Source organism: Peromyscus leucopus, chromosome 6 (genome assembly GCF_004664715.2).
Source record: "Peromyscus leucopus breed LL Stock chromosome 6, UCI_PerLeu_2.1, whole genome shotgun sequence".
Classification (NCBI taxonomy): domain Eukaryota; kingdom Metazoa; phylum Chordata; class Mammalia; order Rodentia; family Cricetidae; genus Peromyscus; species Peromyscus leucopus.
In genome coordinates, this window is record NC_051068.1 from 66,911,353 (window position 1) to 66,929,180 (window position 17,828).

A 17,828-nucleotide genomic window follows, 5' to 3' on the forward strand; every position below is an offset into this window, starting at 1 on the left:
CTGGGATTAAAGTCAGGTGTCATCATGCCTGGCTAGAAATTGACTTTGAGACAGGGTTTCTCTGTGTTTACCCAACTGTCCTGGAACTCACTATGTAGACCAGACAGACTGTCATTGAATTCCAAAATCCACCTGCCTCTGCCTTTAGAGTGCTGGGATTAAAGGTGCGTGCCACCATTGCCTGGCTAGAAACTTTTTCTTTTGGTTTTGAGACAGGGTTTCTCTGTGTATCTCTGGCGCCTTTCCTGGAACTTACTCTGTAGACTAGGCTAGCCTTGAACTCACAGAGATCCGCCTGGCTCTGCCTCTGGAGTGCTGGGATTAAAAGCGTGCGCCACCAATGCCTAGCTCGGGTAAAGCATTTTTTAAAGAACTTCAGAAGTTTTCTATCTCTTTTTACATTTTCTAGAGAAAACATGTATTACTGGCATGTAGTAAAATCAACTGTTCTCATAAAAAAATTTGTTCCCTTTGCCTCAAAAAAGTAAAGCCAGGCATGGTGGTTCATGGCTTTAATCTCATCACTCAGAAAGTAGAGGTAGCAAATTTCTGTGAGTTCAAGGCCAGCCTGGTCTACATGGTGAGTTCTAAGACTACATAGTGAGACCCTGTGTCAAAAAAAAAAAAAAGATTTGTTCCCTCTTCTTAGGACCAGGTTACTCTCAGTATTAAAAGTCAGCAGGAGCCATGCAGTGGTGACACTCAGGAGGCAGAGACAGGCGAATCAAGTTAGAGGCTGGCCTGGTCTAGGAGCAAGTTTCAGGACAGCCAGGGCTACACAGGGGAAGTGTGTGTGTGTGTGTGTGTGTGTGTGTGTGTGTGTGTGTGTGTGTGTGTTTTGGGGTGGAGGTTGGGGGCGCAGTAAGCTCAACTACTAAAAGCACCTGCTCCCAAACCTGATGGATGACTTCCTTGCAGTCTCCATGATCTATGTACATGGTTAAAGCAGAGAACTGACTCTGAAGTAGTCCTCTGACCTCCACACATGCACTATGGGGTGTATTCACAAACACACACACACACACACACACACACACACACACTAAATAGCAAGGTAGAAAGGGGAGGGAGAGAAAGCTTAATAAAAGTAAACGTTTAAATGTAAGTAATTGGTGGCTAGAGAGACGGCTCAGCGTTTAAGAACGCTTCCTGGGGATGTGAGTTCAGTCCCCTGCACCTGTGTCAGGTGTCCACAACCACCTGTCATTCTAGCTCCAGGAGATCTGACACCTCTTCGGACTCTTCGGGCATCTGCACACATGGCATATACTCACACTCACAACAGCAAACATATAATCAGGCATGGTAGCACACGCCTTTAATACCAATACTCGAGAGGCAGAGACCGGCAGATCTTTGAGAGTTTGAGGATAGCTTTGTCTACGTATCAAGTTCCAGAATAGCCAGGCTACATTAAGAGATCCTGTCTCAAAAACAACAATACACACACAAGCAAGTAAAGTAAATCTTTTTTAATTAAAAAAAATGTTAAGTATTAGCTATTGAGCTACTAAAATCCAGTTGTGTGGTGCATGCAGGGAGATCAGCAGCATCTAGCTGCTGCCTTCCAGCTTGAGCTAAAAAAGAGACTTTATGATTTATCTTGATGAAAAAAAGAAGCAAAGCAATGAAAAAAACTCAGTAGCTGGGCTTGGCTGGATACACTTTACCAGCACTTAAGAAGTAAAGGCAGGGGGCTGGGAAAATGGTAGAGCACTGGATGCTCTTCCAGAGGTCCCGGGTTCAATTCCCAGCATCCACATGGCAGCTCATAACTGTCTGCAACTCCAGTTCCATGGGATCCGGCGTCCTCATACAGGCAAACAACCACTGCGCACAAAATAAATCTTAAAAAAAAAGAGAAGAAGAAAAGGCTAAGGCAGGAGGAGCTAGAGATCATTATGGGCTATACTGTAATCAGTTTTACCTCGCATTGCTTTACATAATTAGTGTCAGTATCGGCATAATGAACAAGGTGTATAACAACTCCATAATGTCATTGAAGTAGTTTTGACCTGTCACATCCTCTAGAGTCAGCAGAGCACTATTCTGAGTCAGAACTGCTGGCGTAGGGACAAATGAAAGCTCAAATAGCCTAATACAAAATAGGAAAATGTATATGTCATCAAACAAAAAAATTAGGTCTTGGTGAGGGAAGTTGAAAGGACAAAAGATCATTACAGAGTAAGGACGTTGGAAAAGCCTTGTTAAGGTAAAGAGGGTCTTTGAATGTGGTCGTTCTGGCTTGGGGGTGGTGGCAGCGCATTCCTTTAATCCCAGCCATTGGGAGTCAGAGCCAGGTAGATCTCTGAATTCAAGGCCAGCCTGATAAGCTCCAGGACAGCCACCAAAAGAGAAAGAAGAAAATCAAGCAGGCGGTCGCCACTACAATGAACAGGTATTAGGCGGAGAAATGGGGGAGGAGAAGCAGAGCAGTTCGTGTACTGTGGAGAGAAGCAGAACTGAAGATGTGAGGGCTGTGAGGAACAGGCTGGTAGGGGTGGCCTGCGCTACCACCTGGGGCCATATGATGTCCAGGCCATGCTAATCTGAGTGGCCTACGCTGCCAGCTGAAGCCATGGTGCCGTCACATGCTGCCCAAATTGCAGTTGAGGAACATGTATGGGTCTATGGTCCTACCGCAGCTCAGTGCTGTTGTCTATGGGCCATGTTATCACCAGGGGCCATAGGAGAGCTGGGCTTGACCCCCGCCTGAGGGAGATGGTACCAATGGAGTCCAGAACTGACCAACTCAGCTACCACCCAGGCTCATATCCAGGGCTTTGAGCTGGCTCACCCCAACATCTACCCCAGTGCATGAAGTGACCAGTACTGCAGAACCATAGCCACAGGATCTCCATGACACTGGACAACAGGAGGATATCCTAGAGAAGTTTCCGTGAGGGTGCAGGATTGATGGTGTGCCAGAAGCCAGAGGCCTTGAGCCAGGCCAACAGCTCCTTCCAGTGAACATTTACAACCAAAGCTGTTTGAGATAAAGGGTGAATGTCATGACGCACCGCACCTGTACTGCCACCACAGCAAGGGAGTGTGTGGGGAGAGGTGGGAAAGATGGAGGAGCCATTGGGGCTTTCGTTTTTTATTTATTTACTTATTTATTTGATGGGGAGACTACAAGGGTAGACAGCAGACTGACTGGGAGATGAGTGGGATTGGAGTGCATGATGTGAAATTCCCAAAGAATCCGTAAAGAAATTATGTTAATATATATAAAAAAAAGAAAGTAGTGGTTCAATATGTAGAAAATAGGTTAATGGATCTTAAATTCGCATGTCCTTTTTTTTTTTTTTTTTTTTGCCTCTTTGTGTAGCCCTGGCTGTCCTGAAACTCATTGTATAGACCAGGCTGGCCTCAAACTCAAAGAGATCTTGCTGCCTCTGCCTTCTAAGAGCTGGGATCAAAATGGGTGTACTTATTTTTTAAAGACTTTTCTTTTCTTTTGTTTTTGGTGACAGAGTTTCTCTGTGCAACACTCCCGACTGTCCTGGAACTCACTGCGTAGCCCAGGCTGGCCTCGAACTCACAGAGCTCTGCCCGCCTCTGCCTCCCGAGTACTGGAATTAAAGATGTGTGCCACCGCCGTCCAGCAAGACTTTTTCTTTTTAATTATGTATTTGTGTCTCTGTGTGAGTGTATTGCATGTTCTGCAGCCAGAAAAGGCTGTCAGATCTTGTGAAGCTGGAGTTCCAGGCAGTTGTGAGCCACCGGACGTGGGTGCTGGAACCAAACTCAGACCCTCTAGGGAGCGCAGTCTTCACCATTGAGCCATCTCCCCAGTCCCCTGCATGTTCTCCTCTTCTTCTCCTCACACCTTAACTGTTTGTACGCCTATGTTTGTGTCTGTATGTGTGAACTGTGTTCTGAGTCTGGCATGCAAGTGTCTCAGTGTACATATAACAGAGTAGCCAAGGTAGTTCAAACCTTTAGTCCTAAGGAGGCTGAGGCCCGTGGATCTCTGAATTCCAGAACAGCCAAGGTTATGAAGAGAGAGACCTTGTCTCTAACCCCCCCAAAAAATATTTTTATTAATTATTATTATAATTATATAATATATAATTGTAAAATATAATTTTAAAATATATGATATATTTTAATAACATATTAAAATATATATATTAAAAAGTCAGAGGCAATATTTGAGGAGCTGGTTCTCCTTCCAGCATGGATTCTGGGAACCATCATGCTGGATGACATATATTCTTCAGTTATATAAACTCAAGGATGATCTTTTCACTTATCCTTCTATTGTGTTGTTTAGTTTTATGTGCGGGAATACGTGTTCCACAATGCTGCATAGAAGACAAAGAACAATTTGTAGGGAGTCCATTCTCTCTTTCTAGCATGTGAGTCTAGGGATCAGATTCAAGTAGTCAGGCTTGATAGCAAGTAACTTTTTTTTTTTTTTTTTTTTTGTTTTCCGAGACAGGGTTTCTCTGTGTAGCTTTGCGCCTTTCCTGGGACTCACTTGGTAGCCCAGGCTGGCCTCGAACTCACAGAGATCCGCCTGCCTCTGCCTCCCGAGTGCTGGGATTAAAGGCGTGCGCCACCACCGCCCGGCGCAAGTAACTTTTATTCATGAGCCATTCTGGATTTCCACCCCTTCCACTTTAATAGTTTTAGATGTTGTTGTTGATATTATGTGTATGATTATTTTGTCTGCGTGGATATACTGTGCATCACATGTATACCTGGTGTCTGCAGAAGTCAGAAGGGGCATCGGCTTCCTCCTGAAAGTTGAGTGATAAATGGTTGTGAACCCTGTCCTCTCCAAGAGCAACAAGAGCCCTTGGCCACCCAGCCTTCCCTGCAGCCCAGTTTCCCCTTTTTTGTAGCATTAAGCTTGTGTAATAATGAAGCAGAACAAGTGCCAGGTACTTTATGATTGTAACTAATAATCAAAACGTTCTTAGTGTTCATTAAATTTCATAGTGACTTAGAGATTGCAGTTGTAATTTGTTTTCTAGAGATGACTATAAATTTAAAATATATTTTTCGCAAGCAGGCAGTGGTGGCGCACACCTTTAATCCCAGCACTAGAGAGGCAGAGGCAAACAAATGTCTGAGTTCGAGGCCAGCCTGGTCTACACAGAGCGAGTTCCTGGACAGCCAGAGCTTCACAGAGAAACCCTGTCTTGAAAAGACACCCCCCAAAAATTAAAATTGTGTGGGTGTATTCATAGCTATATTGCATATGACTATTTGCTGTCTCTATATGGACTGCTTATCAGAATAGTTCTTGAAATTGACTTTTTTCCCCCCAGGAAAGTACCTAAGACAAAAGAGAATTGACTTCCAGCTTCCCTACGACATCCTCTGGCAGTGGAAACACAATCAGGTACAAAGGCCTCTTTTACCAGGTTTCTTTTTAAGTGGTGAGGTTGGGGTATAGGGAGTGCAAGTTTGTTTGCTCTGGTTCCTTCTCATATCTTAGGATATACTGAGACTTGTCCTTATCAAACCTAGAGACTAAGAAAGAACAATGAATTTTCCTACATAGTTCATGTGCCTTCCTTGCCTTCTCTCATCCTTTGTAATTACAGTAAGTTGCTGCTTCCCTGGCCAACCTTCTGTTCTTATTCTGAGCTTTTGTTTTGGTAGCAAAGAGTTTGTGCTGTAAGAATTGTATTTTATGCAGGTCTCAGAAAGATGAAGATGCACTGCTAACAAATACTTAACAAACAACAAACATACAAACAGACTAACCTCAGGTTTTAATTGAGTTCAAGGTTCCAGGCCCTATCTTGAGAACAACCCTGGGAGACAGAAGTAGTCATACAAATGAACTAAACAACATGTTTTTCTGAGTTTAGCTAAAATGCTGTCAAAAGTTACCTTTGGCAGGTGTAGGGACACACACCTTTAATCCCAGCAGTCAGGAGGCAGAATCAGGTGGATCTCTGAGTTCCAGGCCACTAGAGCTGCCTAGGAAAACACTGTCTCTAACAAAAGTTAACTTTGGAAAACCAAAAGCAGTTCAGTCTCCTCTGCCTCCTCTTCTCTGATGGTCTCTGTTGAATTCTTTGTTTGAAGACAAGGTTTCTAAACAGCCCTGGCTGTCCTGGAACTCGCTCTGTAGACCAGGCTGGCCTCCAACTCAGAGATCTGCCTGCCTCTGGAGTGCTGGGATTTAAAGTGTGCGCCACCACCACCTGGCCTCTGTTGAATTCTTAAGGCATGAATATGTTCGGTATTGTGTCTGCTTTTATTAGGTTTGATTGGAGAGGCTGCTTTTGTTTTATTTTGTTTTGGCACAAAGCTTTTTGTCTCCTCTTTAAGGAGGATGGGGCTTTCAACGTGGACTGAAAAAATAAGATAAAATAAAACCTGACACCTTGCTAAATCCGGAGTTCAGTTTCAATTGCTGTTTCTTTAGCCGCACACTTTAGTTCACACATGCGAGCTCTGTCCTCAGTCTTTGATATTACCAGGCTGGCCTTGAAGTTGCTATGTAGCTGAAGCTGGCCCCCTCCTGTCCTCCTCCTCTTCTCACCTCCATTGTGCTGCAGATAAGCACCAATAGCACACTGCTTATTGGCTTAACCACCCTATGAAAATATTAATGATGATTTCCTAAGGTTCCCAACCAGTGAGTGTGACAGCTGAGAGGCCAGCAAATCTTCCTATTTTCATACAACTACTCTAAAAACAAACCATAGACATGTTTAGGGTTTATAGGATTTTGTGGTTTTATTGGTGGAGTTGATGCTGAGGCTTGAACATGCATTGTACCACTGATCTTTACTCCTAACTCCTTTCTCTTTTTTTTGATAGGAGGAAATATAATCTTAAGTTATTCAAGTGAATAGCTTTGGTCTTCAGATTGAGTCTTTTCAATAGTTATCTAGAAGCACACTAAAAAAAAAAAATCAAAGTACATTGTTGTGACTCAGATATTATTTACACAAGCCTATCATCCTAGCACTCAGGAAGGGATATAAGAAGAACCAAAAGTTTCACATAGAAAATTTCAGGCCATCCTTGGCTGCATAGATGCTGTCTCAAAAAAAAAAAAAAAAAATATGGTAACTTTTTATAAACTATTTAATGCTTATTAATTCTAATTCTCTATTGCCCTTTTTTCCTGTGGAGAAATAAAAATCACTCTGAGTTTCCTTTAATCTATTCGATTCAGAAAGGCTGGAAAGTATTTACTATGTAGCTTGTGCTCAGCGATCCTCCTGCCTCCCCTTCCCAAGTGTTATGAGTGTAGAGGTGAGCATCATACTAATTCCCACAAATATTTCTACATGAACACAACACACGGATACCTTCCTGTATAGTTAGCGATTGATACCACACTGTCATTTGAAGCAAAATGCTATATCAATTTTTTTTTTCTTCTAGCTATACAAAAAGCCAGATGTCCCCCTGTATAAAAAAATCCGTTCAAGTGAGTAACTTAGAAGCTGGGTTTTTTGTTTGTTTGTTTGTTTTTTCTGCCTTCAAAACATCAATGTTCCTCCTATCTTGAGACTTGAAAAATAATTCTGTATGTTCAAAACTTTTATTTGCTGTCTTCTCAAGATGTCTACGTTGATGTCAAACCTCTTTCTGGTTATGAGGCTACCACCTGTAATTGTAAGAAGCCGGATGGCGACACCAGGAAGGGCTGTGGGGACGACTGCCTTAATAGGTACTGTAACTGTTTCTCTAAAGCCTGAGCTCTAAGGGGCGGGTGTGTGTAACATAACAGCTCCTTTACTTTCTCCTCTAAATGTTGTGCACTGATACTAATGGACTGAATATATTATCAGAAAGAGTCTTGTGTACAAAATTTAAATTCTTTTACTATTTATGAGACAAGACATGGTTAATTTCTCTGATAAAAATGTCACCTTCTCTGGGTAAGTTCTCAGGATAATACGAGATGATCATGTAATCTTTTAATAAGCAAAGTCTTAAGTGCCTTCTTAGCTTTCAACATATGGTAGGCCATGATGAGGGACAGTCCAAACAAAGTGTATAATTTTCAAGGAAAAGTATGTTAATAAACTCTTAGCGTGTATGATCCTCTACATGATCAATGACCACTCATGCTAGTGAGATGATAAAAACATCGTCAGAGGTAGAAAGTGTGGGGTTCACTCATTGGGAGATCCTTACTTTCAGTGGGAACTGTTCTCAGTTGTGTTAGAACTCTGTCTCTGCTACCTAGCTTCCCAAGTGCGGAAATTATAAGCATATACCACCAGCCTCTATTCAGCATAAATTGGAAATGCCTAATAGAGGAAAATGAGTAAAGATAGAATTTGTTGGTTTTAGTAATTTAGATAAATTTACAGAAAATAAAGAACTTAATGTTCTGAATATGGTAGTACAAATCTGTTAATCTCAGTGCCATAGAAGCTAAGACAGCAGGAACCACACAAATTATAAGCCACCTTGCTCTACAAGGTACTTTCTGGGCCAGCTGAGGCTGCATAGCTAGATACTGTCTCGAAAAACCAGAAGTACCAATAGCCTTTACCTCAGTTGTCCTAGCCAAAGAGAACTGCTTCTGAAGTCCCTAGCTCAGCTGCCTGTTCAACATGCCAGGTGGGAATCTTTCCTGGCTTAGATTACTACCCATGCATGTACTATATTGTGTATATAAATACAGTTTTATATATTGATGATACTGAAGGTAAAGAGTGGGCTTTTAGAAAAGATTTATTTACTTAATTTTTCTGTCTGTGTATGCCTGTGTGAGTTTATGTGCACCACATGCATGCAGGGTACTGACAAAGATCAGAAGAAGACTTTACATTCCTTGTTGTTGAGTTATAGGTGGTTGTCAGCCTTCCTGTGGGGACTGGGAATTGAACCCCATTCATGGCAAGAGCAGCAAGCAAGTGCTGTTAACCACTAAGCCATCTCTCTAGCCCAGTGTGTGCGTGAGTGTGTAGTACTGAGTTTTTTCACTTCAGGTATTTTGTTTTTATTTTATTTTTGAGACAGGACCTTATCTTGTAGCTCAATCTATTCAAGTACTCAATATGTAGCCCAGACTGGCCTCAAACTAAATACAATCTTCTTGCCTTGGCTTTCTAACCTGTTTTGTTTTTTTGTGAAAGTCTCTTGCCCTTATGTTAATAACCATGCCCAGCTGCTTACAAATATTTTAAATTTATACTTTTATATACCAATGTAGTCTACAAGCTATCACTTTCAGGACTTTCTATCATCATCAAGTTGATAGACTACAGACTTCCCCTCATCTCTTTTGGACATCTAATTTATTTTCAATGTTTTACTATTAAAAATGTCACAGAGAAACCCTGTCTCAAAAATAACAAAACAAAAAACAGATGAGCCATCTCACCAGCCCTAAATAAAGCTGGGCATTAGTGGTGCACAGTTTTAATCACAGCACTGGGGAGGCAGAAGCAAGTCTGGTCTACAGAGTGAATTCCAGAATAGCCAGGGCTACACAGAGAGACCCTGTCTCAAAAACAAATCAAAAGAAAAAGTCACTATTGGGACTGTAGAAATGGCTCAGAGATTAAGACCTGTAACTCCAATTCCAGTGGTGTCTGTGCCCTCTTCTGACTTCCATAGGCACCAGAAATGCACACTGTTCACATATATACCTTCAGGCAAAATACACACAAAATAAAATAAAACATCTTTTAAAGTGGTTAAAAATTGTTTGTTTGTTTGTTTGTTTGTTTGTTTGTTTGTTTGTTTGTTTTTGAGACAGGGTTTCTCTGTAGCTTTGGAGCCTGTCCTGGACTAGCTCTGTAGACCAGGCTGGCCTTGAATTCACAGAGATCCATCCACCTGCCTCTGCCTTCCGAGTGCTGGGATTACAGGCGTGCGCCGCCGCCGCCGCCGCCACCACCACCACCACCCGGCAGAATTGTCATTTTTTAATTCATGTATTTATTTTATGTCCTGGCCGCAGCCTTCCCCCATTCTCTCTTCCCAGTCCCCCTCCACCATTCTTCCCCTCCTATCCCCCAATCTCCTCTTCCTTCTCCCTCCAGGAAAGGGTACATCTCCTATGAGTATCAATAAAACGTGGCATATCAAGTTGCAGTAAGACTGAGCACCTCCCCATGTATTAAGGCTGGGCAAGGCAATGCAGTATGAGAAGTAGGGTCCCAAAAGCCTGTAAAAGAGTCAGAGGCAGCCCCTGTTCCTGCTGTTAGGAGTCCCCAGGAGGACGAAGCTACACAACTGTATCGTGTGCAGAGTGCCTAAGTCAGTCTCTCGAAGGCTTCCTGGTTGTCAGTTCAGTCTCTGTGAGGCCCTATGAGCCCAGATGGGTTGATTGTGTGAGACCGCTCTGGCTCCTACACTCCTTTCTCCTCCACAGGATTCCCAAACTTGGTCTAATGTTTGGCTGTGTCTCTTCATCTGCCTCCATCAGTTGCTGGTTGACACATCTCTGATGACAGTTGGGCCAGGCACCAATCTGGTCATAGGAGACGGCCAGCTTAGGCTGCTTACCTACTGTTCCTAGGAGTCTAAGCTGGGGTCCTCCCTCCCCAACCAGATCACTCATGTCACAAATAAACTGTGCATGGTGCTGAACACCTGTAAGTAACCCTTGTACTTGTGAGGTATAGGCAGAGACTGCATTGGTTTATTTATAATCTTTATAGGGCTGTTACATGATCTGTATATAGCAAGTTACAAGCCAGCCAAGGATACATATTAAATTTTAAAAGTAAGTACATTTTCAGGGGAGATGGTGGCACACGCCTTTAATCCCAGGCAGGTGGATTTTGAGTTCAAGGTCAGCAGATCTACAGAGTGAGTGAGATCCAGGACAGCCAGTGCTACCCAGAGAAACCCTGTCTTTTTGGTTTTTTGAAACAACTACTGCTCAGCTGAAGCTAGGTTATGGAGTGGCGGGGTGGGAGCAAATTTTAAAGTTATGTGAAATATTTTGACATAATTGTGACTGTTTTACATTTTTTCAATTAAGCTTCATTTATGTGTGGCTTTTTTTATCTGCATGTATGTATATATGCACACCAAATGCATGCCTGGTGTTCCTATAGGCCAAAAGAGGATGTGTAATGCCCTGGAACTGGAGGCCAGGTTTTCTGCTAGAGCAGCCAGTGCTCATAACCGCTGAGCCCTCTTCCCAGCCCCAGAATTGTAGCTTCTTCTAATCGGTTTTGGTTTATCTCTCTTACTTCCTGTTCTAAATTTTGAGAATTTGGTTCTATTAATTTGTTTTTGTCTACTATTTTCTTTTGTATTTTGTTGGCTTTTTGCAGTTTTCTTACCCCTAATAGGAAAGAGGGAGCTAAGTCAGGAGTGAGCCTCACCGCCAAGATCCTAGCAACACCAAAAAAATAAGACGGGACCAAGTTGCCTTAAGTGTAACCAGAAAACTGACATTTGAACATTCGCCATATCAAATACGTTGGGTTTTTTATATCATTTTTGTTGGCATAAGTATTACTTTTATTTTTCACACTGTGCTGGCCTGTATTCAATCCTAACAAACCTTCTACTTAAACCACAACCAGAAAATAACCCTAAAATACAGTGTTGTCAAATGAATGTTGTAGGAGGCTTTTCACTACAAAGAAATCAATATGACAAATGACAAGTGTGATAAATGCATAAATATGTAAGAAAAATTCAAAGGTGTTACTTAATAGATACCTACTTAGATTTTTCAAATAACCCATTACAAAGTCTCCATTAAATGGAGCTATCTAACATGTGTGACTTTGTTTTATGTTTTCTTTTTTTTTCTTTTGGTTTTTTCGAGACAGGGTTTCTTCGTGTAGTTTTGGTGCCTGTCCTGGATCTCGCTCTTTAGACCAGGCTGGCCTTGAACTCACAGAGATCCACCTGGCTCTGTCTCCTGAGTGCTGGGATTAAAGGCGTGCACCACCACCGCCCGGCTGTCTTATGTTTTCATGTGTAAATATTTGGTAGGATAGCAGGAATCTTTTTGTTGGTTTTGTTTTTTGAGACAGGATTTCTCTGTGTCATCCTTGGCTGTCCTGGGACTCACTCTGTAGACCAGGCTGGCCTCAACTCACAAAGATCCGCCTCCCTCTGACTCCTAAGTGCTGAGATTAAAGGCATGCATCACCTGGTGTGTGGCAGGAACCTGAAGGAGTGTACAAAATTCATCATTTTGTTGTTGTTAGACTGTGTTGCCCAGGCTGATGGGGCACGCAGATCTCTGCCAGCCTTTGCCTCCTGAGTGCTGACATTAAGAAGATACATATCACTGTGCCCTGCCAACAGGATCGATCATTACATTGTTAATTGGATTTATTTGCAAATGGTCCTGCAAAATTGTGATTCAGGACTATTCTTTTAAATAAATAATGTACTTTTGAGGCTGATGAGATAACTAAGAGGGTAGAGAAGCTTGCTGCCAATCCTGTTCAAGTCAATTCCATTTCTAGACTTATATGGTGAATGAAGAAAAACTAACTCCTGAAAATGATGTGGACTGTGTGTGTGTGTGTGTGTGTGTGTGTGTGTGTGTGTGTGTGTGTGTGTGTGTGTGAATGCATCCAACCTCATACATAGATAAGTAAATAAATATTAAATAGGGATTTGGTTTGGTTTTGGTTTTGATATTTTGAGACAAGGTCTCACTTTGTAGCCCTGGCTATTCTTGAACTCACTACACAGATCAGGCTGTCCTGGAACTTACAAGAGATCCTATTGCCTCTGAGTGCTGGGATTAAAGACATTCATAACCTCACCTGTCCTTAAGTGGGCTTTTTTTGTTTTTTGTTTTTTTTCAAGACAGGGTTTTTCTGTGTAGTCTGACTGTCCTGGAACTTACTTTGTAGCCCAGGCTGGCCTTGAACTCACAGAGATCCACCTGCCTCTGCTTCCTGAGTGCTGGGATTGAAGGTGCCAACACTACCACCACCGTCTCACCTTAAGTGGGCTTTTATAGTTAGTTCACATCAATGTTTTTAAATATTTTTCTTAAATTTCAACAGTTAAGCTCTTAATAATCATTCTTTAAAATTCACTGTTCCTTTCAGTATAAAACCAGACCTCAAATTTTGAGCTCAGTTGTCTTTCAATAGGTATTAGCTAAAATAATTTTGCAAATTACTCCATATGCTACAAAGAAAAGTGGCAAGGTAATGTCAAAAGTGAAAAGTAATTTAAAAATATAATAGCTTCTTCCATAAGCAGTTATCTGTATATGAATTGGTATTCCTCCATGCAGAGGAAATTTTTATTCTGTGTAGCACATTTCTGCTTAGAGTAGAGGGGTTGATTATGTGTTATGGATCATAATGTATATAAAGAAAATACTCTCAAAATCCCCCTTCTAGTTTTATGATCCAGTAAGTTATACTGTGGGCTTGTGAGCTAGTTCTGTGGGTTATTGAGCTTCCCAGAAACCACATGTTGGAAGGAGAGGACCAAATACTGCGAGGTGTCTTTGAGACTACATCTTGATTCATGGACACCGTACATAACAAATGAATAAGTAAGTGAAGTTAAAATGGTGATACAGCTGGGTGGTGGTGGTGCACACCTTTATTCCCAGCACTCGGGAGTCAGAGGCAGGTGGGTCTCTGTGAGTTCAAGGCCAGCCTGGTCTACAGAGTGAGTTCTAGGATAGCCAGGACTGTTACACAGAGAAACCCTGACTTAAAAAACAAAAAAAAATTGTGATACAAAGCATTTGTATTTTTTTTTTTTAAGACATGTTTTCACTATGAATTTGAGGCAGCCTGGTCTACATAGTAAGCTTCAGTTCAGCCATGGCTACATAGTGAAACCATGTCTCAAAAAAGAAATTAATACAAATAAAAATGAATTCTGTTACAAAAAGGTTAAATTTCTTTCTAATTTTAAATACCTATTCTGGAAAATACATACACACAAAGATTATAACCAAGGCTTTTGTTGCATTTCTGTACTTTTTTTTTTTTTTTTTTTAACTTTTTCTAGGGGCTGGAGAGATGGCTCAGTGATTAAGAGCACTGACTGCTCTTCCAGAGGACCCAGGTTCAATTCCCAGCACCCACATGGCAGCTCACACCTCCAGTTCCAGGGGACCTGACACCAATGTACAGGGTTTCTCTGTGTAGTTCTGGTGCCTGTCCTAGAGATCCACCTGGCTCTGCCTCTCAAATGCTAGGATTAAAGGCGTGCGCCACCACCGCCTGGCCTTTTTTTTTTTTTTTTTTTTTTTAAAGAGGAGAAAAGATGAAACATTCCAGGCCAGACTGTGCTATGTAGAAGGTTTCAGTACTATCTGGACTGCACAGTAAGACTTTGATCAGAACAGAACATCTAAAGCTAAAGGAAAAGTCTGTAAATGGCCATGAACTGCTACAGAGTAAGATTTCAGTGTGAAGATCGTGGAGTGTTCAACAATAAGTAACAAGGAAGTCAATACCAGAGGATCAGCATGATTGCTTAGCAAACATACTTCCTCCCAAACTGAAGAGACCTGAGTTCAGTCCTCAGGACCCACATGGTGGGAAGAGAGACCAACTCCCATAAGGTGTCCTTGGACATGTACACATGTGCTGTGCCTTGTCCTCACCCCAGCATACACAATCAGTCAACTAGTAAATAAGTGTTCCTTAAGACTGGTATTCTTCCCTTTCCTGCTCTTCTTTCCATTTCCTTCCTACTGTCTTTCCTACTCTCAGCAGTTCTTTCTCAGGTTTGTTGTTTTGTTTTGTTTTGTTTTTTCAAATCTATGTTCCTAGCCAGGCATGGGAACACATGACTTTGATCTCAGCACTTGGGAAGCAGAAGCAGGTGATTCTTTGAGTTTGAGGCCAGCTTAGTCTACAGACTTTCAGAACAGATAAGCATACAAAGAAGAAACCCTTTCTTGAAAAACCACAAGAAGAGAACAGCAACAGAAAGACTAGAGTGTCTGCAGCCATGTCACCCTAAAGGCACCCGATCTCCTCAGAGAAACTAGAGGGTTGGGAGTTTTATATAGCAGTAAAGAATTGTCTGTGATCTAACTCTAAAATTATGAAAGTTAAGTTTTGAATTATTTCATTTTGGATATTTAGCTACTCTTGTTAAAATTGTTTCATGAATAAAATTTAAAAATAATTTGAAGATATAAAATGTTTGGAGTAAAAATGTATTGTGTAAACTGACTATAATCATTACTTTCTAGAATGATCTTTGCTGAGTGTTCCCCTAACACTTGCCCCTGTGGTGAGCAGTGCTGTAACCAGAGGATACAGAGGCATGAGTGGGTGCAATGTCTGGAACGATTTCGAGCTGAGGAAAAAGGTTGGGGAATTAGAACCAAAGAACCCCTAAAAGCTGGCCAGTTCATCATAGAATACCTAGGGGAAGTTGTCAGCGAACAAGAATTCAGGTAAATATTGAGATCCCAACACAGTGATGACTCTGCAGATGTGATTACAGATATAATGAACACTTTTATGTTCACTTGTGATTCGTCATTGATAGTATAGTAGGTGGTATAGCTGCCTTCCAATTTAATCAGTAATTGGCTTTTGGTTATTTCTCTCTTCTTCAGGAACAGGATGATTGAACAGTATCATAATCACAGTGACCACTACTGTTTAAATCTGGATAGTGGAATGGTGATTGATAGTTATCGCATGGGAAATGAGGCCAGATTCATCAACCACAGCTGTGACCCAAATTGTGAAATGCAGAAATGGTAAGAAAGCATGAAAGGGTGAATCAAAGAACCGTGCAGAATGGAAGGTACTGAGGGCGCCAGAGATTGATCTGTTGTCATGCAGTTTACACAAAGCATTGTGGGAAGTTACATTATACCAAGTCCTTCAGGCAGAGTAAGCTTTTGCAGTTTCTTTATCCCAACTACTCTTACAAGAAAAATAGAGCAGTCATGGTGCTACTGACCTTAGTACTTACTGAATGCTTATTGGATGCTAAACAACTGCATTATATGTATGATTTTATTCAGCCAAATTATATTTTGAACTCACTCCAGTACATTTATCACAAAAGACAAAAAACTGGGAAATATGAGATTCTTTCTTAAGAGAAATGGTCAAATCTAATTGCAAAGAGAAAGAATTTTATCAAAGAAACATTGAAGGGCTGGAGAGATGGTTAATGGTTAAGGGTACATACCACTCTTCCAGAGAACTGATTCCTATCACTTGTAATTCCAGCTCTGGGAAGAGGCAACAGCTCTGGCATCTGCCAGCACCTGCCCTCACGTGCACACACACTCACACACCAGACACTTACATACACATCCATTTTTAAATCATAAGGAGAAACGTGGGACATGTCTGCAGTCCCATTCCTCAGAAAGCCAAGCAGGGTACTCAGTGGTTTAGAACTTGGTTCTCAGCGTCCATATCAGTAGCTCACAATTGCCTGTAATTCCATCTCCTCTAATAACCTGAATTTGATTCCCAGAACCTGCAGAGTGAAAGAAGAGAACCAACTCCCACAAGTTGTCCTCTGACCTACACACACACACACACACACACACACACACTGGCATGTGCACATGGACACACACAATTAGAAGAAATAATATAAGGATAAAGAACAGCTTCATTTTTTCTTAAATTTTATTAAATTAAGGTGTAATTCACATACACAAAAATGTAGGTTTAAGTGTGTATTAATTTTTACCAATATATTCATCCACAAAGTCTGCACACCTAATGAAAACAAAACATAGCAAACATTTCAGGAAGTTAAGAGACTGGAGATGGAGCTCTAAGGTAGAGCACTTGCCTAGCAAGCACAGAAGCTAAATTTCATCCCTAGCTCTGCAAAGAGACTATAAGGCCAGTTGTGGTGGTACAGGCCTTCCCCGGGCAGAGGCAGACAACCTCACAGCCTGCTGATCTGCAGAGTGAATTCCAGGCCAGCTAGGGCTAGAGAGCAGAGTCTTATCTCAAATAAACAAAAACAGGAAATTCCTAGACAGGATCTCACTGTGTAGTCCTGGCAGGCCTGGAACTCATATATAGACAGACCAGGCTAGTCTCAGACTTAAAGCAATTCTCCTGCCTCTGTACCCCGAGTGTGAGTGTTAGGATTGCAAGTATTAGTCACAGCATCCAACTTGCCCTTCTCCTATAGGTGAAAGTTTCTGTTTGGCCAACAACTCCCGAATACTCAGCAGCCACTTCCCAAATTACCACACAGAAGGTTTTATTAATTATAACTGCTTGGCCATTAGCTCAGGCTTATTACTAACTATCTCTTACACTTAAATTAACCCATAATTCTTATCTATGTTTAGCCACGTGGCTTAGTATCATTTCTCAGTACGGCATTCTCATCATGCTTCATCTGCATCTGGCTGGTGACTTTTTCTCCACCCTTTCTCTTCCCAGCATTCTAATCTGCTCGCCCTGCCTATACTTCCTGCCTGGCTACTGGCCAATCGGCATTTTATTAAACCAATTTGAGTGACAAATCTTTACACTGTACAAGCTCATTATCCCACAGCATCTTCCCACAGTCAATCTCCCCATCTTCTAAAACAAATGTTGAGCTAGTTTTTATTATAATCTTTTTTAGAGGATTTCTAGCCTTAACAAAGAATATACACAAATCCACACAATACATACATATACCCCACACACATGCACACACCTATAATCCCAACACTTGAGAAGGTAAAGCAGGAGAACATTGAGATTGAGGCCAGCCCGGGCTACATAGTGAAACTTTGTTTTGTTTTCTTTTAAAAAGAAAGAAAGAAATGGCTACACAGAGAAACCCTGTCTCCAAATAATAATAATAATAATAATAATAATAATAATAATAATAATAAAAATAATAAATAATAAAGAATGGCTGAAGAGATGGTTCAGTTAAGAGCACTTGCTGCCCTTGCAGAGGACCTGTGTTCAATTCTCAGAACC

At 41.5% G+C, this 17,828-nt stretch overlaps 1 protein-coding gene across 2 annotated transcripts in view; it reads left to right on the forward strand.

Moving 5' to 3' along the window:
• Ash1l (ASH1 like histone lysine methyltransferase) overlaps nt 1–17,828 on the forward strand; it is a 152,671-nt gene that overhangs the window by 91,052 nt on the left and 43,791 nt on the right. For both annotated transcript variants that reach the window (XM_028890773.2, XM_028890771.2), the window contains exons 8-12: nt 5,283–5,356; nt 7,366–7,411; nt 7,546–7,654; nt 15,107–15,313; nt 15,479–15,625. In XM_028890773.2, coding sequence (XP_028746606.1) covers nt 5,283–5,356; nt 7,366–7,411; nt 7,546–7,654; nt 15,107–15,313; nt 15,479–15,625 — 583 coding nt within the window. The remainder of the gene's footprint in view (nt 1–5,282; nt 5,357–7,365; nt 7,412–7,545; nt 7,655–15,106; nt 15,314–15,478; nt 15,626–17,828) is intronic.